This window comes from Excalfactoria chinensis, chromosome 11 (assembly GCF_039878825.1).
Source record: "Excalfactoria chinensis isolate bCotChi1 chromosome 11, bCotChi1.hap2, whole genome shotgun sequence".
NCBI lineage: Eukaryota > Metazoa > Chordata > Aves > Galliformes > Phasianidae > Excalfactoria > Excalfactoria chinensis.
Window position 1 is genome coordinate 11,745,177 of NC_092835.1, and position 20,906 is coordinate 11,766,082.

Consider the following 20,906-nt stretch of genomic DNA (forward strand, 5'->3'; position numbering starts at 1 on the left):
TTGAGCACTTGTTCATCACTTACTTTGGTATTTAAAAGAACATTTAAGATTTCAGAAATTGCCATAATGTCTTCAGTAGATTAAATAGTGCATATGCTTTTACTTTGAAATCTGTGTTCAAATGTGTTCTTTTTTTGTTGTTGTTATTTGCATTTTGGTGCTCCTGCTGTGTATTGCATGATGTATTTAGTCTTTTTCTTTTCATTGAGAGGGTTTTGAGCCAGTGCTAGCACAGTGGAAGGTGCTGACAGATGGTGGATGTTTGGCAGGCTGTCTGCATGGATATGTTTGTACACAGGACTCTTGGCTTAAGAGGAAATGATTGTATACTAGGCTGCTTGTTGTCAGGCACTGCAACTATCAATGACTTATTCTCCAACTGCATCTGTTTGTAGCTGAAAAATTAATTTAGTCTCATCTTTGCATCCATAGCAAAGAGAACAGCATATGATTGTGTGAGTGAACTTGATTGAAACATCTATGTATTAAAAAGTATAACAGTATTTGCATTCATTGATGCTTCATTCATATTCTTTATTACATCTCGCTCTTCACATGCTTGACTTATGGATGAATAAGCTTAATATGCAATCCATAACTCCTGTAAGTGTTTTAGCACTGACTTGGTTATAATATTTACGCATCCACGATAAGAATAATTGTTCTGTGAAGGTTTCATTTGGAAACATTTTCATCCCCTTTAGTTACCTATTTCCATATGGAAACTCCAAGTTACTCTCATAAAATATCTGTAACTGACCATTTTTCTCTGAAGTTCTGAGCAGCATTGCTGGTAGAAAGTCATCAGCAAGGTTTTATAGTGATGCTTAATGACACTGATAAGAGAAGCCCCACACTGAATCACTGAGCATTCTTGCTTAATTCAAACAAAGGTCATTTTAATACAGCCAAATGCTGAATTAGAGGAAAGAACAGTACTGGGCATATATTAAGACTGGGATAGTCTGTTTCCTTGAAAGTAGTAGCTCTGAAAAGACTTGTGTATAGGTAATTGTGCATGAGCATCCCATTGTGAAATTTTAGCAGATACATAGAGGCAAGGAAGTATAGAATGTTACATATAACTCGGGAATTGGTATTAGCATAAAGAGTGCATATAAAGTAGTAACATTTTAAGATTTAAAGAAAATTGTAGAGCAAAAGACAAAACAGATGTGCAGGTTACTTAAAACTGGGACCCAGCACCTTTCAGCATTTTGGTGTGTCTACAACTCAAATGTCTGTCTCTTCTAATGGCACAAATGAGGAAAAAAGTCTGCTTAAATGAGTCTCCAGCTATGGCTGCAAAACCTGAATATTCAGTTGAAACATGTTGATCCAAGAAGGGATTTTAATTAGAATAAATTGGTTCCGGTTTTATTTTTGTTATTAAAGGAGTATGTTTGAATTTGCATAAGTATATATTATTATCTACAGCTAATTTAGTAGAACTTTTGGCATATCATATGAATTAAGGAACAGCATCAAGTTGCTGTGCCCTCATTTTGTAGGATTTAATTTATCTTGCTCTCTGAAGTTATTTTTAGGATAAATCTGATTTAGAAGATCAAAATGCCACCTTTTTGGAGCTCTTCAAATATGTGTCTTGAATATGAAATCATTTTTGTCTCTGGCTCTGTAGGGACTTCCATATAAATCACATTGCTACCAGACTGGGTGGCATCGCTATAAAACCTTGCTGATTTTAATGTTTAGTGACTGAGAAGTATTTTTATGGAGGATATCTGAACTTGGGAACATCAAACTTTGAAAAGAATTTTGGATAGAAGCAAATCTGTCTTTTTGAGAAAATGAAAACAGCAAATATGCTTGATTTTTCCTTAAGTCTTTTTTTTTTCTTTTCTTTTTTTTTTTTTTTTTTTTTTTTTTTTTTTTCTTTCTTTCTTTCTCAAAGGTTTCCTTCATTCAAAATCTTGTGTTCTGTGTGGAAAGGGCCTATCGTGTACCCGACTTTGGTGTCTGGGAAAGAGGAAGCAAATACAACAATGGCTGCCCAGAGCTGCATTCAAGGTACATGAGAGGACGTAGTGCTTTCAGACAAAATAAGTAAATTAAATGTGCTATGAATAGAAAGAATTGATTAAAAAAATTACCAAACAACACAGAACAACCATTGGTACCTTTTCAGAAAATGTATGTGGTATGAAGGTAAAGGTTCATTAAAAGTGACTAAATTAATGTTCTCTAAAGACCAAGACGTATTTTGGAAAAATGTGAAGTATGATTTCATCATCATATGCATACTGAAGTAATCACATAGATACTTAGCTGTTTGAGTATTCAAATTACAATAATTATGTGCAGCTGCATGTGTATCATTCTGAGAATTATGTACAGAACAGTTGAGACACTCAGGCCACGTGCAGTAGATCAAATTCACAGAAGTGCTTAGAAATACGCTGATTTTAAGTATGTATTGAATCGTGAGTTTAGATTTTCTCATCTCCGCCATGTTGGGAGGAAGTCATTGTACACTGTGATGTATAGGTTAGTGCACAGATTCTTTGAAAAAGAATGTTCTTCAGACTGTAGAAGTAATTGTATCCTCACCCTGTCCCATATAACACCAAGAATGTTCTTAGTGCTTTAATATTAAAATTTTATTAGTAGAATTATCCACTTGACTCTAGAGGAGTGGCCCGCATGCTGTGCATCCATTTTTTCTAGCATGAATACTGTTTTCTTGTCTTTTTGAGCTTCTATCAATTACAAAAGTGGCAATAACTTGAATATCCTAGGATTTCAAAAATGTTGTCGATGGTCATAATTATCATAGGCCTGAAAATAAAACAACTTTTTTCCAGTGTTTGAAGATGTTGCCGAATTAATCTATGTTCCCCATTTCTAATTAATTTTTATTAGTTCACGTACAGGTATATGTTTTAAACTGCAAGTATAGTGATGCCACTGCAACAAAACAATTAATTTAGGTATTTTTTTTCAGGACCTTTATAAAGCTTTAGTGCCAGCATGAGAACTGAATACTCCAAGATATTGTTATGTAATTTGTTTTATTCATTTGTTGTTTTTTACCCTTCTTGTGTCTATTAAATTGTCAAATCCCAGACTGCAGGAGTGTTCATCTGGAGAATCATGTACCTCCTTCCACGTCTCATCTCATACAAATTAGCAAAAGGAACTCTGAAACTCCTACATCTGTTTGCAGCTTTCTGGTTATTCAAAATGTGATCATCCTTCAGGGAAAAACTGAAGGAGCATCCTTTTAACCAGATGGAAACAGGCATGTTGTTATGTCTTAATCAAGACTGGCATTTGTAGGTCAGTTTTTCTGAGGGAGAAGCTTTATGAGATTGATAGGCCAATCTAACAGATCACTGAGCTGGCACGGAAGGAAGTACAGAGATTTTTTTTAAGAAGTAGATTTTGATCATCAGAAGTAGATATAGCCCCTATTTATCTTTCCTTGCGCGCATGTTCGTGCTCTGCCTTAATGTAGGGAACCAGCAGACAAATTCTTTCAGGTCAATAAAGATCTCAAATATCATAGAAGTGTGGGAGATTAGTAGGTATAAAAAGATGTAATTAGATATTGTGGAGGAAACTCCTGGCTATGCTAAAATATAATTTCCTTGTGCTACTGCTGTGGCTTATGTACCTAAGCAATCTCTAAAAACTTGATTCAAGATGTGATTAGAACATATCAAGGCTAGTCGTGCATTATATTTATGTTTCTTCACTGGTTATGGGCTGAGAACAAATTACTTAAGTTTCAGTGTTAATGAATGCTTGACTTCTGGACCTAGAAACTCACATTTTAGATCTACACACAGCCTGTATTTGCATTCAGAATTAGAAGTTAATTCTCATACTTAATTGAAAGTGACTTTCTTTTTAAAAAAGCAATTATATAATACAAAGCCCGTTGATAATGACTGCAAATTGTGGCATATGTCACAAGATGTATGTTTTTTATGTCTCTGCACAGTCTTAATATCCTATCTAAATACATTTCAAAACACTTCTAATAAATGATAAATAGCAAAGCACTCTGTGAACTCAGGTCTTCAGTGATGTGTGTAAATTGATGTCTTTTACTGATTCGGAGGCAAGATTTGTAACAGCTCTTTTTATACTGTGTTCCCCTTCCCATATGGCTGAACTTCTGAAAAATTACTTTGTCCTATAGCCATTTGATCAAGCAGCTCTGCAAAATGTCTTTGACATCTCCCAGTTGTGCTGTGGGAATAATGAAGTTGCCAAAGTGCAGTGTCCTCGCCTTCCAAATAAAAAAAACCTGTCGAGCCATGTTCTTGTACACCCCTGCAGTGTACAAGTGTAGGTGTTGTTTTGCTATGGAGTTGCTATCGTGTTGTTATTCCTTGTGGTTTTTTTTAACATTTCTGGTAGTGTTTGATGTTATAAATCAACTGCAAAGGTTTTGGATGGAAGCAGGAAATTGTGAATGGGAGGAGGATTAAAGATGTGTAAGGCTCTTTGAAGATTTTTCTGTAAGATTCATTTTCGTTAGTGATTGCTAAGACTATGCAAATTTTAGTGTTTCACGGGGGTTGGAAGGGTCCTCTGGAGATCACCTTGTCAAACCCCTCTGCTAAAGCAGGTTCCCTAGAGTAGATTACTTAGATCCCTAGAGTTTATCCTCAAGTACTTCACTGAGAGCATAACTCAAGTTACAGAGAATTACAAATGATATTTAAGTGAATTTACTAATGCTTTTAGCAAACTGAAAGTATAATTTCTTCAGGTTAATTTCAGCTTCCTCCACTCCAAATGTGAATCTGGGTCTAATTCAACCTACAATTGCAAAGTTCTTGATAATGTACGAGAAATCACAATAATCTGCAGAGGGCCCCGAAAGCTGAAAAAGGACTAATGTTACACTCAACCCTATTAAAGACAGAAATCAGGGAACTAGAAGCCTTACCTTAGTCCCTGAAAAAGATCACTCCATGATCTCATGAAACCTGTATAAGCACCTTTGTGCTCAAAAGTGATCAAGAATTGTTATTATGGATTTACTAGTCGCAAGTCATGGCTGCTCAAACCTCATCCCCTTTTTTCGTGAAATAACTGGCTTTGTATGTGCCTAGTTTAAGTGTATGGTAAGTGTAACACTGTTGATGTTTGTTCCCTGTTTTCTTTCAAAAAGTGTGAAAAGGGGTGGATGGACTGTTAAGAGCTGGACTGTCTGAAGCAGCAGTTATAAATTTTATGTATTTGATGGCTGCTATTAACCAGACAAGGAGGGTCTGCACTGCTGATGGGAGAGGAAGTACCCTGTAGTCAAGACTAAACTAATAGGGAGCAGACAGGCCTGATTTGAGGAGCTTGCAGAATTCTGTGAATTTGGCTATAGGTAGTACGAAGTTCTGTAAAGGGGATGGAATGTGGAGTAAGGGCTACAAATTGCATCCTGGGAGGTTCAAGATGAACAACGGGAAGAATGCTTTCCAGTTGGAGGAGAGTCAAGCGACAGAGCAAGATACTCAAAGAATGCAATCACCATCTTTTGAAGTTTCGATGCTTGTCTAAATAAGGCCAAAATTTATGTGAATTGCTCTTGGTTCTTGTATGGTGCTTTAAGTGAGATTTTATACTGAACTAGGATATGTATGGTGAGGGGAATGCTTGAGATAGGATTAAGTACTTCAAATAAAATGCTATTTCAAGCATTCCCCTCACCATACATATCCTGGTGGGGGGAAAAGAACGTGATTGAGACACATATTATCTTTTTACATTTGCAAGTGATATTTGTGGGAGTACTGAAATTTTCATGGGCATTGAGTAAGGAGAAGTAGAAAATTGAAGTATTATTATTACGTAGAATGGTGACCATACGTGAAATATAATTGATTTCAAGGAAGGAACCCATATTTTCTTGCAGTTTTTGAGTATCATGTATTTTGTGGAAAGCTGTTTTACCTTATCTGAATAGCAGTGGTTGTTGCTGTTGAACCAACTATTATTCTATGCCTTTTTTCTGGTAGATATTTTTCCCCAATTCTGAAAATATCTGTCTTTTGGTATTAGAAATGTCGTTTGAAAAGGAAAAAAGATTTGAAAATGGTACGTTTGAAATCAGATATTCCTCTTTTTGTGAATCCAGATCAATAAGTTATTATATTGAAAAGTTGCTTTGAATATTACAAGTTTAATGCCTGAGACCTGAACTGAAAATAGTGATGAAGTAAATGTTCTGTTAACAAGACCTTGGAATACATGATGCCAGATGTCCAGTAGCAAAGTGAGAGCAGAAGGGCTTTTTCCAGATGGTCTCTGACATTTGAAGATAAAGAAAAATGCTGAAAAAGTACTTTTTGAAAAAAGCCATGAAATAACACAAGCCTTACTTCATCATCAGCTGATTAAATGAGAGATGAAGCACACAATTTAAATCAAGAAAAGATGATAGCTCTGAAAACTGTCAAGCATATTAAATTTGCCTGGGCTTGAATTATAATATACATATTTGCTGTGGCTCTATTTATTTGTTTGCTTGTTTGTTTATTTCTCCTCAGCTCTGTGGGGTTGGCAAAAGCAGCTTTGGAAGCAATTAATGGTTTCAATCTCTTTGGAAATCAGGTAATAAAAATGTGTTTTCTAAATTTTTATTTTTTCTTGAAAAGCTGAATAAGAAAGAGACAGTTGTAAGAACTTTTCTTGTAGTGGTCAGAAATTACTTTCTTATTGCCTAGTCACAGAAATAAATAAACACACAAATAAAGAAGCCTGTTTTGACTAGGAGTTTTTAGAGCTATTCTAATGCCTGAGATGAAAAATGCTCTGCTTTAAATCATGCGCTGATTAAAAGCTGTAGCACCTCTTATTGTTGGATCCTTTTGTCTTCTCTTGTGACAAGTGATCCTCCTAAATGAGCATTTCTGATGCTTAAGTGCTTTGGCACCTGTTATAATTTGTTTTTTCAGATGTCCATTCATGTGTTTTGGTGTTGGTTTTGTTTATTTTTGGTCATGTATATTAGTGTTGTACAATAGTCTTGTTCTGTTTACATTATACTTTTCAGGAATCAATTATGTCTTTTTGCTTATGAGTGGAGGAGTGCACTTTGTACATACACAAATGCACTGTTTCAGGAAGACCTAGCTATTTTTGGTCTGCTTTTGGCTTACCTACGTTCTAAAAGCTGATTTTACGCATTAAGAACTAGGAGCTAATAAGGATCTTAAGTAGTGATCACACATGATATATACATTGTCAGTATATCACAAGCAATATTTATCTGCAACTTTTACCTTCCCAACAATTTCAAGCACCACTAAATGCGGCTGCTTGTTTTTTTTCAAATGGTATTTTACAAAATTCTAGAATGGATGAATAAATTGCTGAAGCAAAACCAGTTTAAATGCTCTGCAAATTTATTCCAAAGATATTTTGCATAAGCAGAAACCATTTTGACCTTCAGTCTGCGGCAGTCTGCCTTTGTGCTTAGCTCCAGCTGTGTTCCAATAGCTCTGAGAAATCCTGCTGAGCCCCTCAGGAGGGACTTGTTTGCATCTGCATCTACAGTAGTACAACCTGCATAAATCATCACTGGGAACAACAGGCTGCTCAGCCTTTCCATGCAGATTTTTCCACTCACGCTGTGGAAACTAATAAATATAGATGCACGTTACTGTATCCATCCTTTCATATGTGCATGCATGTTGTATGTTTGTCTGTCTCAGGACAGGGAAGTTTCCCTGTGCATTTGTGGTTGTATTCAGAGAAGACATGAAGTTCACTTACTGGTAGATGATCACATCACTTACTGGTGAACTATTCCTTTTTTTGCAATAACTAAAAGCAAAGTATTTCTATAACAAATTGTACTACTTTTTTAATGTAGCAAAACACTGTTTAATTTATACTCAACTAATTCTAATTCATCTCTTGGTGTATTTTTTAGGTGCTATGTAGAATAAAGAGCAAATAATTGTGCTCTGAATTTTATATACTTTAATGTAAAGAGGAGCTCATGTTTTTATAACACTATTCGTTTTTGTCTTCGTTATACTAGAATCTATGCTATTTCATAAAAAGTGAGAATTTTAAGAATACAGCCAAGGTACAAACCGAACTGCTTTGTCAGCAAAAGATTTTTTGCACGTTAATTTTTAATCTAACAGATAAATTGTCTCTTTGTTCCGTTTCTCATTATTTCACTTTAATATCCTATGCTAAACTACTTAAATTTATTCCCAATCTATTGTGCATATCTGAAACAATATTTATAAATCTACATGAAGCAGTTAATACATATTACTCTAGTGTAGGAGTTCTTAATTACTCTTAATTATGCAATGAATATCTTACACATATGTTCTTTTGTGTAAAATAGTGTATTAGCTTAGTTACATATAATTGTGTAGTACGGTGGCTGAAATGGACTCCTTAAATGCATGTCAACTGATTAAAATTGGAGGTCATTTTCTTATTGAAATTTGATTAGACTGAGAGACAGATTGTTTCTTTTAAAATCCCTATAAGAAAGTCTAGAAAATATTCTTTAAATACATGTTTTATTTAGGTTGTACCATGCAATACAAAGATGAACTTTTTTGTTCTTGAAATACTGTTTTTCCACACATTTTTTTTATTTTTCTGAGACGTGAACTTGTGCTTAAGAGTAACGAGGTGCAACACAGTAAACAAAAAGCAAGCCATTTTTATTTGATACTGAAGTCCTTTTCCAAAGTGATACCTCAGGTGAAGATCCAATTATTTGTATTCTAGCATACTTGAATATTTCATTAAAAACTGCACTTGGAACATCTCCAGTCACAGGGAGGGACAGCTACTTTTTTGTTTTACCTCAGTACAGCCATTGCTGATCAAGAAGTAATGGAAGACATGACGTGAGCGTATGATACAATTCTTAATCAGTAGTGGACAAAGACAGCTAATTTTGTTTAGAATTTCAAGTTCTTTTCTCAAAATCTTTTGGATATATATTGTTCATTTCCTGATTGAAATTGTCAGCTACCAGGGTGTTACCACTGGTAGAACAAAGAGCTTGTTAGTTTCACCAGGATATGTCGACCTTTCTTCACTTCTCTTTAAATAAATTTGCATTTACAGGGCTGTTCCTGGTCTGTTATATTTGTGGATTTCGATGCCCATAACCGTAACAGGCAGACTCTGTTTTCACTGCTGCCCCGAGAATCAAGGTCTCATGTAAGTAATTAGAGAAAATGGACAATAAAATCTCAACAGTATGGGGAGAAAATAAACGGGTAGCTTCATTTTATGGTGATGGTTTTCTTCTGCTTAATAAAGATAGGAATTTCTTGGAAAATGGTTAAACTTGTGCTTGTTTCCCATGACTGTGATGCAATACCTCGCTGAAGTAGAATCATGATGTCATGCTTTATTTTACGTATGTTGAGGTTAGAATGTTAGCCAGTTGGTAGCTTGCTAAATAATTTCAAAATAAAACAATAATGGTCTGCAGCGTGTTAATTAGGGTTGCAGTCTTGGTTATTGTCTTGTTTTTATCCTGGTTCTTTTGTTGGGAAAAAAGATTTACTTCTCATAAATTGCAGAACATGGAGGATTTTTTTGTTATTATAAACTACTGTTACAAGTAAATATTTCATCAGTGAGTAATTCTAAGTATCATAGGTACAGATGAATTATAAAAACCTAAAAAAGAAAAGCAGTGGAGTTTTACTTTTTCATTCTGCAATGTAATAGCATTTTTGTTCATGAAACAGACTATTAATCTTCAACATTAATGGTTTACTCATTACATAGAAGAATTATAGCAGAGTTACAATGCTGTATAATCAAAATAAAATGCACCATCAGCTAATTTTTTTTGCTCTTCTTTAACTCTGTTGCTGTTTATTATTTGTTAAAGACTTGATATATGACAACAGAACCAATTTAATAATTACTAGTTACTAAGTTACTTGTACTATATAACCTTAGTATCCTCACGACCACCCGTTATGGCTTCATGCCGGTGATACTCTGTGATACTGTCAAAAATACAGTATTTTAAATGGTTTTAGGTGTATCAGCAGGAAGGAACAAGGAAATCTCAGTTTGGGTAACCTGGTCTAGTGAAAGAGGTCTCTGCCCATGGTGTTAGGGAGGAGCCAGATGATCTTTAAGGTCCCTTCCAACTCAATTCTGTGATTCTATAAGAATTAGATCTTAAAGCTAACTTTCTGTATTTCTGTAAGCTTACATGTACTGGTGATATCCTAGGTAGTAGTTTTGGTGTGTTTCTAATTCACGATAATTGCACATGTTCCTTAAGCAACGTCACTTACGTTTGTTTGGTGTTTAATGAAATATCCTTAAATCAGACAAGCGTTCGTTACAGCGCTCAGAGGAAATTTCTGAAAAACAATGATTCAGCAATGATTAAGAAATCACGGTTAATTTCTTGTGATTCTATTTGAGCGTAGTATGCCTTAGCATTGTTGTTTCCTCCAAGAGTAACTTGGAGGATGTTTATTTGTGGCTAGAAACTTGGAGTTTTACAATAAATTCACTTACACTTGCAGATTATCAGCTGTAGAGTAGGTCACATTCCGAGTCAAATGTGTTGTTTAAGTCATATATGTGAATACTGGGTTTCTAGTTTAAACACTTTCAGAGGTCTTATTTTGCACATTATTCCAACATATTGGTATTACGATTTTGGTAAAGATTATGTTTGAAATGTATGTTTTACTGAGTAATTTAAGCAGTCTTTGTGCATCCAATAAATGTTAGAGATTTAATTGAATTTATAATGTGTTTTTTTCTCCTCTCCTGCAGAATACTGATGCAGCTCTGCTGCCCTGTATCAGTTATCCTGCATTTGCTTTGGATGATGAGGTTTTGTTTGGTCAAACACTAGATAAAATTATTCGAAAATTAAAAGGAAAATATGGATTTAAAAGGTTTCTGAGAGATGGATACAGAACAGCGCTAGAGGACAAAACACGTCGCTTTTATAAACCAGCAGAAATTAAGGTAAAAAGTAACTGGCAACAAACCTAGGTTTTCTAAAATGTTTAGGCCATGCTTAAAAAAATAAAACCAAACAGACGTCCCTTTTAGTATTTGCAATTTGAGATTCCAGATTGCTTCAAATGAAGGAGATGCGTTTTGTTATTTGCCATGTGTGGTTTTGAGAGACTGCCAAGTCAGCAAGTTAGTTGTTGATTTGTTTTGTAATGAATGCACTTCCACTTACATTTAGCATGCAGATGATTTCACATAACAAATAAGGAAGTTATTTATCATTTTATTTAATTTCACAGCTGACTACAGTCTGAGTGTATAGAAAACAGTTTTGCTTTTGACCACAGTGTTTATCAGTAAAAAGTATCTAAATTAAAATCTACTATTTTACTCACCAATAGTTTCTCAGTGGAAAATGAAACACAAATCATATAAATATTCTGCTTGAAAATTGGCCACAGCATATGTAAAAGTACACTTAAAGTGCCTGTATAATTTCGAGTCTGTAAGCTAAATGAGGAGCTGGCATCCTGAAATGTTTTGGCATTTTCACCTTTGTCTTTTGTTGTTTTGAGATGGTTGTATGAGATATGAATATACGTTTTGTTAAACCAAAATGCTGAAAAATCTGATTGATTTTTCTTCTTTTTAGCTTTTTGATGGCATTGAATGTGAATTCCCTCTATTTTTTATTTTCATGATAATTGATGGTAAGTATGGCTTTATTTTCCTGTTCGATAGAGGCATTACAAAGACAAGCCTTTGAACAGACTATATAAAATCATTTTTGTCTTGCGTGAGTGAGTTGTAACAAGTGACACTAAATATCTGGCTGAGAATTTTAACCCTTATGGGGTAAAAATTATGAAGAACAAAAAGAATACTCAAAAAAAACCCCAAAAACCTCAAGTCAAAGCATAAGAAACTTAAAAACCAAACCCCTCATATTTCAGTATTTGTAATGTAAACTCTATTTTTAGAAAGCAACTCGATATAATTTTTTCTTTTCCTTGAAATGTGTTTTCTTCCTGGCCATGGCTTTACTTTAGAGCCAGTTAGACTGAAAAAAAAGATATTAAAAAAAAAAAACCATACAACCACTACCAACAGACCTTGTCTTGAGTTTAGCAGTCAGAGCAGAAACATCCACAGGATGATTTCAGGATGGAAGCTGGAACTCAGGATAGAAGGAATGTCTGAGTAAGTCACAAGTTCATCAAATACAGCAAATGTTAATGGAGTTTGTGCATGTACCTCCAAATGCAGAAGCTGCATTAATGTAAAATTTGAAGTGCATGCATAGAGATTTAAATTGCTAAAATAACAGAAGTCTTTATAATAAGGTGTTCTGGTATGTTTGTTTTCAATGACTGAGTTCATTGTTGGTAGTTTTCTCTTATTTTTGCCTTTCTGAATTCACACTGCTATGGATACAAAAAGACTGCTTCAGTACTAATTTCCCTTTGGTGTTTTTCTTAAAAGGAGATTGTTTAGGATTCTGTAGATAGCAGATCTGCATTCACAGCTGTGGGGAAGGATTGAGCTAAATAAACCAGTATGATTGTTTTTTTGGCTAATACATATTTGATTAGCAGTTTTGAAAGCTTTTTTATGTTTCTATTTGAATCTGGAGGATTATGGTAGTTTTCTAGGATGAGGTAAGAAGGGAAAGAATATGGCTGTTTTCAATAATATGGTAAATTAAAAGGAAAACCATGGGAAGAAATGATGTGCACAGGAGTGAAAGATTCACAATGAAAATATTACCCATAACTTGTTTCCCTTTAAATGTTTCAAGGTGTTTCTGTTTTATAAAAAGATCTGTATGATTTGTATGTTTATCTACTTTTTCTTTGCTGAATAGAAATGTGTATGTTATTTTTGATACAACTTTTCATGTAAGGACTTGGGGTGAACTGAACACTTGTAATAATATTCATCAGACTAATTCTGAGATAATTAAGTTCTACTAGAGAAATATTTAAGATGCTAGTACTCCCAAAGTTACCATTTTCTCCCCCAAGGCATTGTCATAAAGACTTGGCCATTCTATTTAACATCTCCAGGCTTGTCAGCTGTTCTGAACCTCTGCCATATTAAGATATGATATCTACATGACTTAGCAATGTGAAGATTCCATCTAAAAATTTTTCTGAGGGGATTTTTTCAATTTACCTCTCCAAATTTCTTTTGTACTTATTTCTTGGGAGTTTTAGGCAACACATTTTCAGATAAGCTTGAAACTCTGTTCTGATTATTTAGAACCAGCCTGGCACTCAAGCTCTGCTTCATCTTTCTGCAGTAATTAAGGAAGTTACTTAGAGCCAGGTTTGCAGGGTGTCTGTGTTCTACTCCCTTTTCTGTCCTCTCTAAGTTCAGAGCTCTGCTGTGAGGTGCAATTTGACATTGATTTCAGTTAAAGTTAATAAAGCAATGGCCGATTCATGATCTCTGCAATAATTAGCTGGAACAGCAAATATGCAGTTAGAGTTTATTCTACTTTTTCATGAACTATTTAGTGTGTTGGCTCTGCACTGCTGAATTTTTCTTCTGCAGACGTTAAGTTCACAGAAGTTATTTGTTCTATTAAATGACTGTTTTGCTTTTTTTTTTTTTTTAAATTTGTTTGGTTTTGTTTTATAGGAGTTTTTAGAGGAAATTTTGCACAAGTTAAGGAATATCAGGATCTTCTGGATCCTGTGCTTCAACATACATCTGAAGGTATTATTTGATAATTGTTCTTTTAAATCACTGTTTTATTTTTATCATAAAATTACTGTCATGGCTATTAATGAGTATTGCAGTCAGAATGAAAGGGTAATAATAATATTTTGTTTCCTGATAGTAAAATACTAATACTAATTTTTAATCACCGTTTTAATTTCAACCAAGGTGGCTGTTAAATGCAAGGAGAAAATATCAGGCATTTCACTCTGTGGCTTTCATTTCTCTTGGGTCTGGCTTCTTCTCTGTACTGCATTTTGGTTTCTGTGATACAAATTCTGTGCAATCCAGATGGAATGTGTGTTCTGGGAAGTAGCTGTGTGGCAATGTTTGGTGAAAAATAAAGTAGTTTACTCTAGCTCTGAGCTTTGAGAGACAATGATGAGTGACAACAAACATTCTGCTCAGTCAAATACCTGTCAGGTTAACACTTGAGCTATATTAGGGAAATACCATCAAATAATAATGAAAATGGAATTTATTTACTAAATGTATTTATTTTAAAACTCCACAGGATGTCCTGTTGTACCCAAGTATTACTACGTGCCAGCTGATTTTGTTGAACTGGAAAAGAAGAACCCTGGCAGTCAGAAACGATTTCCTAGTAATAGTGGACGTGATGGAAGGTTTTTCTTGTGGGGACAAGCAGTTTATATCATTGCAAAACTCCTAGGTAAGAGGCTGAGGAAATTCTGTCAGGTTTTGATTCATTATAAGTGAAGGATATTTATTTGTTAATGGTTTCTTTCAATCTGATTGAACATTCTGGCTTGAGTTTTGAATAGACTCTGGGTAGCATGTGTATCATCTGCTTTGGCATGTACTTGGCAGGCAAAAATTAGTTTTTACTCTTAGTGTTGAATTTTTGTGCTGTATGTCGCATGCTGTGAAGTTCACTGGATTATATTATAGAATATCAAAAATCTTTTTAACGAGATAGATTTCTCAACTGTTTTGTTTTTTTTTTTTCTGACTTTTCCTCTTATTTCCTTGCTTCTTTGTGGTCATAAACAACCATAGAATTGTAAATTATCTGAAGTTGGACGGGACCCAGAAGGACCATAAATTTCAGATCCTGGCTTCACACAGGACCACACAAAACTCAAACCCTACATCTGAGAGTGTTATCCAAACTCTCATTGAACTCTGGCAGCTTTGGGCTGTGTCCGCTGCCCTGTGCAGCCTGTTCTGGTTCCTGACCACCCCCTGATGAAGAACCTTTTACTAACAGCCATCCTGAACTTCCTCTGACTCAGCTCTATGCCTTTCCCTTGGGTCCTGGAGATACAATAACACAATACTTATTGTGGCTTAACTATTCCTATACAAGTTGTACCAAATAATTATGTTTATATGTGAGCTGAAGAATTTAGTCCAAATTATTTATTGCTTTAAACAAAACGGTTAAATATTGAATGGTTACAGTCTCAGAATAAAAGTGACAGTGTTTTCTTCACTGTGTATTATTTTTATCCTTCTCCTAAAGTAGACTAGAAGATCATTTGACACTGCCTTTTGAAGACCACTGAAGGTTACTGTGGTGAATTTTTGTACAAATGAACTCTTGGTCTCACTTGAGAGGGCTCAGGGGCTAATAGAGAAACATTTTTTTAATCGAGAAAGCAATTTTAATGTGTCTTTTATGAGAAAGATATATTACTTTTCAAATGCTATTTGACCACGCTGTTTGACTGCCATAACTTCCTTTTGCTTCATATCAATTTTTCCCTCTGCTGAGCTTTCTTACATTGCTTTTTTGTAGCTGTCCTAACAACTGTTTCCTTTCTTGTTTTTGCATTTTATCTCCACCATATCCAATACTTTTTGCTCTTCCTCTCCCTTCTCTCCAAATATTATTTCCTTTTTTTCTTAAACTCGCTGTATGTATATGTTGGATTTTTATTTTTATTTGACAAAGCTGGGTCTATTCACCTGTGATTGCTATCAGATATCAGTGACTCCATTTATTCAATTTACAATTGGTGTTTTTAATGTCACTCCTTTCTGTGTGGAAACATTGTCCTTGATGAAAGTCAAGGTGTGTGTGTTACTTTGCTTGTTAGTTGATGCTTATTAATTGGAAACCCGACTCCAAACACTTAAATTTCTGGACAGGTAGTCATTCCCTGTTTTGCCATCCATTTCAGAAATCGTGTTGCCTCGGGGCCAGCAATTAATTTGTATTTGCTCAGTCTCCCTACTTCTCTCCTGTAGGTGAGCATGCTGCACAGTTTTCACAGTAGGGCCTTCATTTTAGAGAAAGGGAAAGTAATTCCCAGGCATGAGGTATTTGGCTGTGTTAAGCAATTGAAAATGCATGCAGTTTAGTGGCTATGTATTATCTTTATTTGCTTTTTATTAAGATTTTCACTTTCACTTTTTCTTTTTTTTAATGGATTTGGTGCTTCCTAGAGATAAGGCATGTGTTCTTAGGGATGAGTACAGATCAAATTGCATTCCAGTAAACTTGTATTTCTGACAATGATGAATATACACTCAGTGTCTTCTTAAAAAAAAATAACAGCATCAATATTGAGAATTAGGTTAAATCTCCTAATATTCCATTGTTATCCTGGTCTTCAGTAAGAAATGATTTTGACCGTATATTTAAATTTCTGAGCCATGTAAATCACAGAAGAAAACAGTGGAGATGGAACAAAGATTCTGAGAACAGCCCTTGTCTTTCAGGACTGTGAGGCAGAGGCTGTCACCTCGCCATCATTTGGTTAATCGATTTTATTGCATCACCTGTACTGCACATAATTTAATTCATACCTTTAACCAGCACGAGAAGTCTGATTGCATGTGTAGTTTTGGATGATTGTTTTCTTTCAAGTGTGATTTGGTAACTCATGTGTTAGGATGTTGTTAAACTCCACATGTTTTTTTATAATTTTTCTATAATCTAGTTTTTGCTTTTTTAAAAAGCAGCCACCTGGACACAGACTGTGACTCTGCAGGAGCAGTACAGAGCAGAGAAGCCAGGTTCTTTCCTGGCAAGATCCAAGCTGCACTCTCCCAGCAGAAGGTTGATGCTCACAGTATCCAGCTCACATAGATTGTGGCTGAGGGCTGCTGCTGGCACAGCTCCCAGCAGTGGCAGGTCCTCCCTGTCTTATTCACTGAGCTGCCCTGCCCGAGTGCTTGCCCTGCATCTTCTTTGCACTGTGATGTCTCTTCAGCTCTTAGGCCTGTGCCAGGGTGTATTTTGAGTTCATAAATTGCTGTCTTAATTAACTGTGTGGCATAGTATTAAAAAATAATAGGCTTACTTTCATTGGAGTGCTTAATCTCCTTTCTAGAGAGAGCATAAAATAAGGGAAGTTTAGGGTTGGTGTTGTCTTTATTTTTTCTTGGTTTGTTTTTCTACTTGGGACATTATACTGAGAGATATCCCATACTTCGCGTCCCTTTTGGGACTCAAGTCTTCTGATTGCCTTTAGATCCCCTGTTTTGCTAACAAGACTAAACATATTTTTGTTGCCGTAGAACTTGAAATTCTAGAATAATAGTTGTGGCTTGAGAGCTTTTTGGTGACTTTTGCCTGCTGTCGAGTCTGATGTCTGTGTAAAATGTTCTTAGCCATTTTTGTGAAAAAGTGTTGTTTTTAAATACTGCAATATTATAATTAGCTGTAGCAAGATTGATTCTTGAGTCATTAGTTTTAAAATTGATATAATTTGTCCTTTCCATGTGTATATCACCAATCTAAGACAGAGATTATAGCAGCAGAAATGACTACATAAAATGTTTGTGTGTCTCCTTGATTATGTGCCTCCTTATTAACTTCCAGCTGACAAATTAGTGAGTCCTAAGGATATTGACCCTATTGGACGTTATGTGCCTCCAGAAGAGCAGCGGAACGTTAGTATGAGATTTTCCAATCAGGTAAGCAGAAGCTTATCGTTACAATATTTTTCTGAAAAATAATGTTCATTAAGTGATACAATTGAAATGGTGCATTAAATGTGTGATAAGTAGTTAGATAAGTAGGTGTGCTTCTTTTGAGTTATAAGATGTGCCAGGGAGAAGGTGATTTGGAACCTGCTTTTTCTATTTATCTCAATTAATTTGAATTTCTCAGTGTCACCCCTTCAAACTTCTCTGTTCATCATCCATCTTAACTCTAGTCAGAAAAGAAATCTTAGGTGCCACGTTCTGGTATCCTGTGTTTCAGTATGGCCTTTTGAATGCTGGCAGCATTTTAACCACTGCAAAGTTTTTGCAGTTTTTGCAGTCACTGCTCAGGCATATTATACAGGAACGTGTGGTCATCATTGTGACAGTGCTGTACCTATTAGCTCTAAACATGAAAATGAAAGAAACTAAGTAACAATACTGAGGGTACGCAGTGATTATTCTGAAATTGAAATTCACTTTGAATTTATTCTGAAATGTATTTTATTTCCATTTGTTTAGTACAAACATGCAATAAAAACATCCAGCAAATGAAACCAGTTCTTTTGACCAGCTGTTAATATGTTGGAAACATTTTATCCTTAAATGAGTTACAGTGTTTTCATTTTTAGGCCTTTTATGCTTAGTGTGCAACTTTGTATACTTCAATCATACTTATCTTTACTGAATGCATAAGAGGAAAGTTCATCATCAGCGTGCTAAGGAAATGCTTCTGCCCATTTCAGCTGGGTAGTAATTTGGGCCAAACGCAAGCTGCTTCTTCATTTGCTTTTCTGAGCATGCTTCAGAAGACACTAAGCTAACAACGCCGTGTTTAATAGGTTAACACTATCTTTATGGAATCAGTAATACACAGTGAGGAATTCTGGATGCTGCTCAGATAGCACAACCAATCTGTGAAGCACAATAAGCATGAACTACTGATATGGGGATCTGTAAGCAAAACTCTGTTAAATCCAGATATCAACAAGGGTTTTACTGTGCTGAAGAGGCAATAGCGGAAGATTTGCTGCGTATAAACTTTGTATAGAAAAACAGGCATACAGAAATGGGGTTTGTTTGAAGGACCACAGAGGTGGTTTGGAAAGGAGAATTAATACCTCGACCATCAGTATAATTATAGCTGTGAACACATTGCTCTGCTTTCAATTTCTGATAAAAAGAGGACAGTTTCATGTGTTGCCACTAATACTGAAGTACCTAGTCTACGGCTAAAAGGAAATGTTTTCTTTCCTACTTTAATGTCCCCCGAGAATGAGTTCTCTGATTTTAAGGAGAGGCCTTGGTATGTTCCATCTTAGGGAAATAACTGTGGTGCAGCAAGAAGATTCTTTTTGCTACTTCTAGACTTTGTTCTAAAACGCGCCAAGTCTGATGGCGATCAGGTTTTTGTTTGCATCTGTAATTTGCTTTGCAGTGCTTAATTTCATGTTGAAAATCTCTCACAGTTTAAAAAAAAAAAAAAAAAAAAAAAAAAAAAAAAAAAAAAAAAAGGAAAAGAAACAAAACCGAAAAAAAAGTGGAATCATCCATGCTTCATTTACTTTATTGAAAGAAGGTAATGAAGGGTATTCTCTTTCACTGGGAATTTCTCTTAAAAGCTGTGTTCAGCTATTAGAAAAATGTTTTAGGGTCTCCATATCCAGAGGCATTTATAACAGACTCAGTTGGGTTCTCTTGTGGAGAATTTAGTGATTTAGAGTATACGAGGGTCTGCACAGTAACAGTAATATGCAGGAAACATCGTGAATTGGGGGTAAGGACTTTCTGGTTTTGTTTTGTTTTACTGGAGCAGATGAAAGCTGATTTACTGCTGTCTTTTTGTATTCAACAAAAGGTCATAATGCTACTGAATTGTCAAAGTAAAACTGATTTATCTGCTAGGTTAACTTGAAATACATGTGTAGATTTGCAATTAATTAATGAAATTATTGTCCTCTGTGGAATGACTATAATCTTGTAATGTTTTGCATGGTTGTCTTAATGATTTGTGAAGGCTTCACTTATGCTACTGGAAATTATGGAGTGCTTATTTTTCTATTTTCAGAGAACTAGATGACATAGGTAAAAAGGAAATAAAAAGGCAAAGTATATGTAGACTGGGGCTTTTTAGGATTTTCCAGCTATGTAAATTATGTTTAGGGTTACAGCCATGTCTACTTTTGATGGCTTAAAGAGATGTATCATGTTGGATGACCTATTTTATAATGTTGTTTATGAGCACATTCTAGGCTTTCATTTGTATTGAAACATTTGCCTACCATAGTTAAAACAGTTTTAAAATGGTTAAATATTATTTGGAACTTAAGACACACTTATGTCCATATTGTATTTCACTAAAAAAGGTCTGGTGCATTAGGAGCCTTGACCACAAACTGTTAAGCAGCATTTAGAGGCTTTCTGAAGCAGATGTGCTTTGTTTCAGTTGCAGTTTATTAACAGCAAGGTGGGTTATTTGGCTTAAGTACAAATTCTTATGTTGCATTCTATTTCAGTATTCCTCATCTTCCTCCATATGCTTAGAAAGCCCAATATGTACCATTCTAACCAATGTTCTTGAATTTGAATACTGTGCCACTTTCACACATGTACAAAACTAATTGATTTTTTTCAGACTTGTGAGATTTTCTGGGAATATGTGCAAAAGGCATATAGTGATAGCATCTGTCCATCGAGAACGCAGCAGAAGACCAATACTGAGCTGCTTTCTCTTCTAGTGCCAGGAACGGAGCCAGGGATTTCTCCCTTCAACCTGCTTTGTTTTTAACCTTGTTACAAACTATGGCTTTTTTGGAGAGGAGGAAAATTAATCTGTCATTTATTTTTGTCTTCTGAAAACGCCAGGGTCTATTTATCATTTGCACAGCGTGCAGAATGCAGCTGAAACAGATCCTGCTCTGTGCTTCCCAGCAAGGAAATGCAAGGCAGAAGGGTGAACCCAGGGTGGAGGGGGTCTGTGGCAGTATCTTGGGGGGAGAGTGATTGATGTTGTGTGAACTGCAGCTTAGTTGGGGTTAGTAGACAAACATGAAACAACACATGAAAATGGAACTTTCAGCAGCAATAAGATTTATGTAGTGGGCTACTTTGGAGTCTGCTTTTCTACTTCTTCTTTTTTTTTTTTTCTTTTTCATATTTAGTGAATGCTGTGTATAGTTATCCCTTAATGAAAAGGGTGTTGCTTTCATGAGTAGTTTGGCTGTTTATATGTGCTCTTCTCAACCACAAACTACTTGTGATCCTTCAGGCATCTACCTGTTAAATGAAAAGTTACTTTCCTTGTCTTTTAACATTACAACATT

General features: G+C 35.2%; 1 protein-coding gene across 9 annotated transcripts in view; it reads left to right on the forward strand.

The window, feature by feature from the left end:
- PHKB (phosphorylase kinase regulatory subunit beta) overlaps positions 1-20,906 on the forward strand; it is a 63,613-nt gene that overhangs the window by 19,358 nt on the left and 23,349 nt on the right. For all 9 annotated transcript variants that reach the window (XM_072346637.1, XM_072346646.1, XM_072346638.1 and 6 more), the window contains 8 exons: positions 1,916-2,031; positions 6,522-6,585; positions 9,082-9,177; positions 10,774-10,971; positions 11,615-11,672; positions 13,606-13,683; positions 14,201-14,359; positions 17,480-17,574. In XM_072346637.1, coding sequence (XP_072202738.1) covers positions 1,916-2,031; positions 6,522-6,585; positions 9,082-9,177; positions 10,774-10,971; positions 11,615-11,672; positions 13,606-13,683; positions 14,201-14,359; positions 17,480-17,574 — 864 coding nt within the window. The remainder of the gene's footprint in view (positions 1-1,915; positions 2,032-6,521; positions 6,586-9,081; positions 9,178-10,773; positions 10,972-11,614; positions 11,673-13,605; positions 13,684-14,200; positions 14,360-17,479; positions 17,575-20,906) is intronic.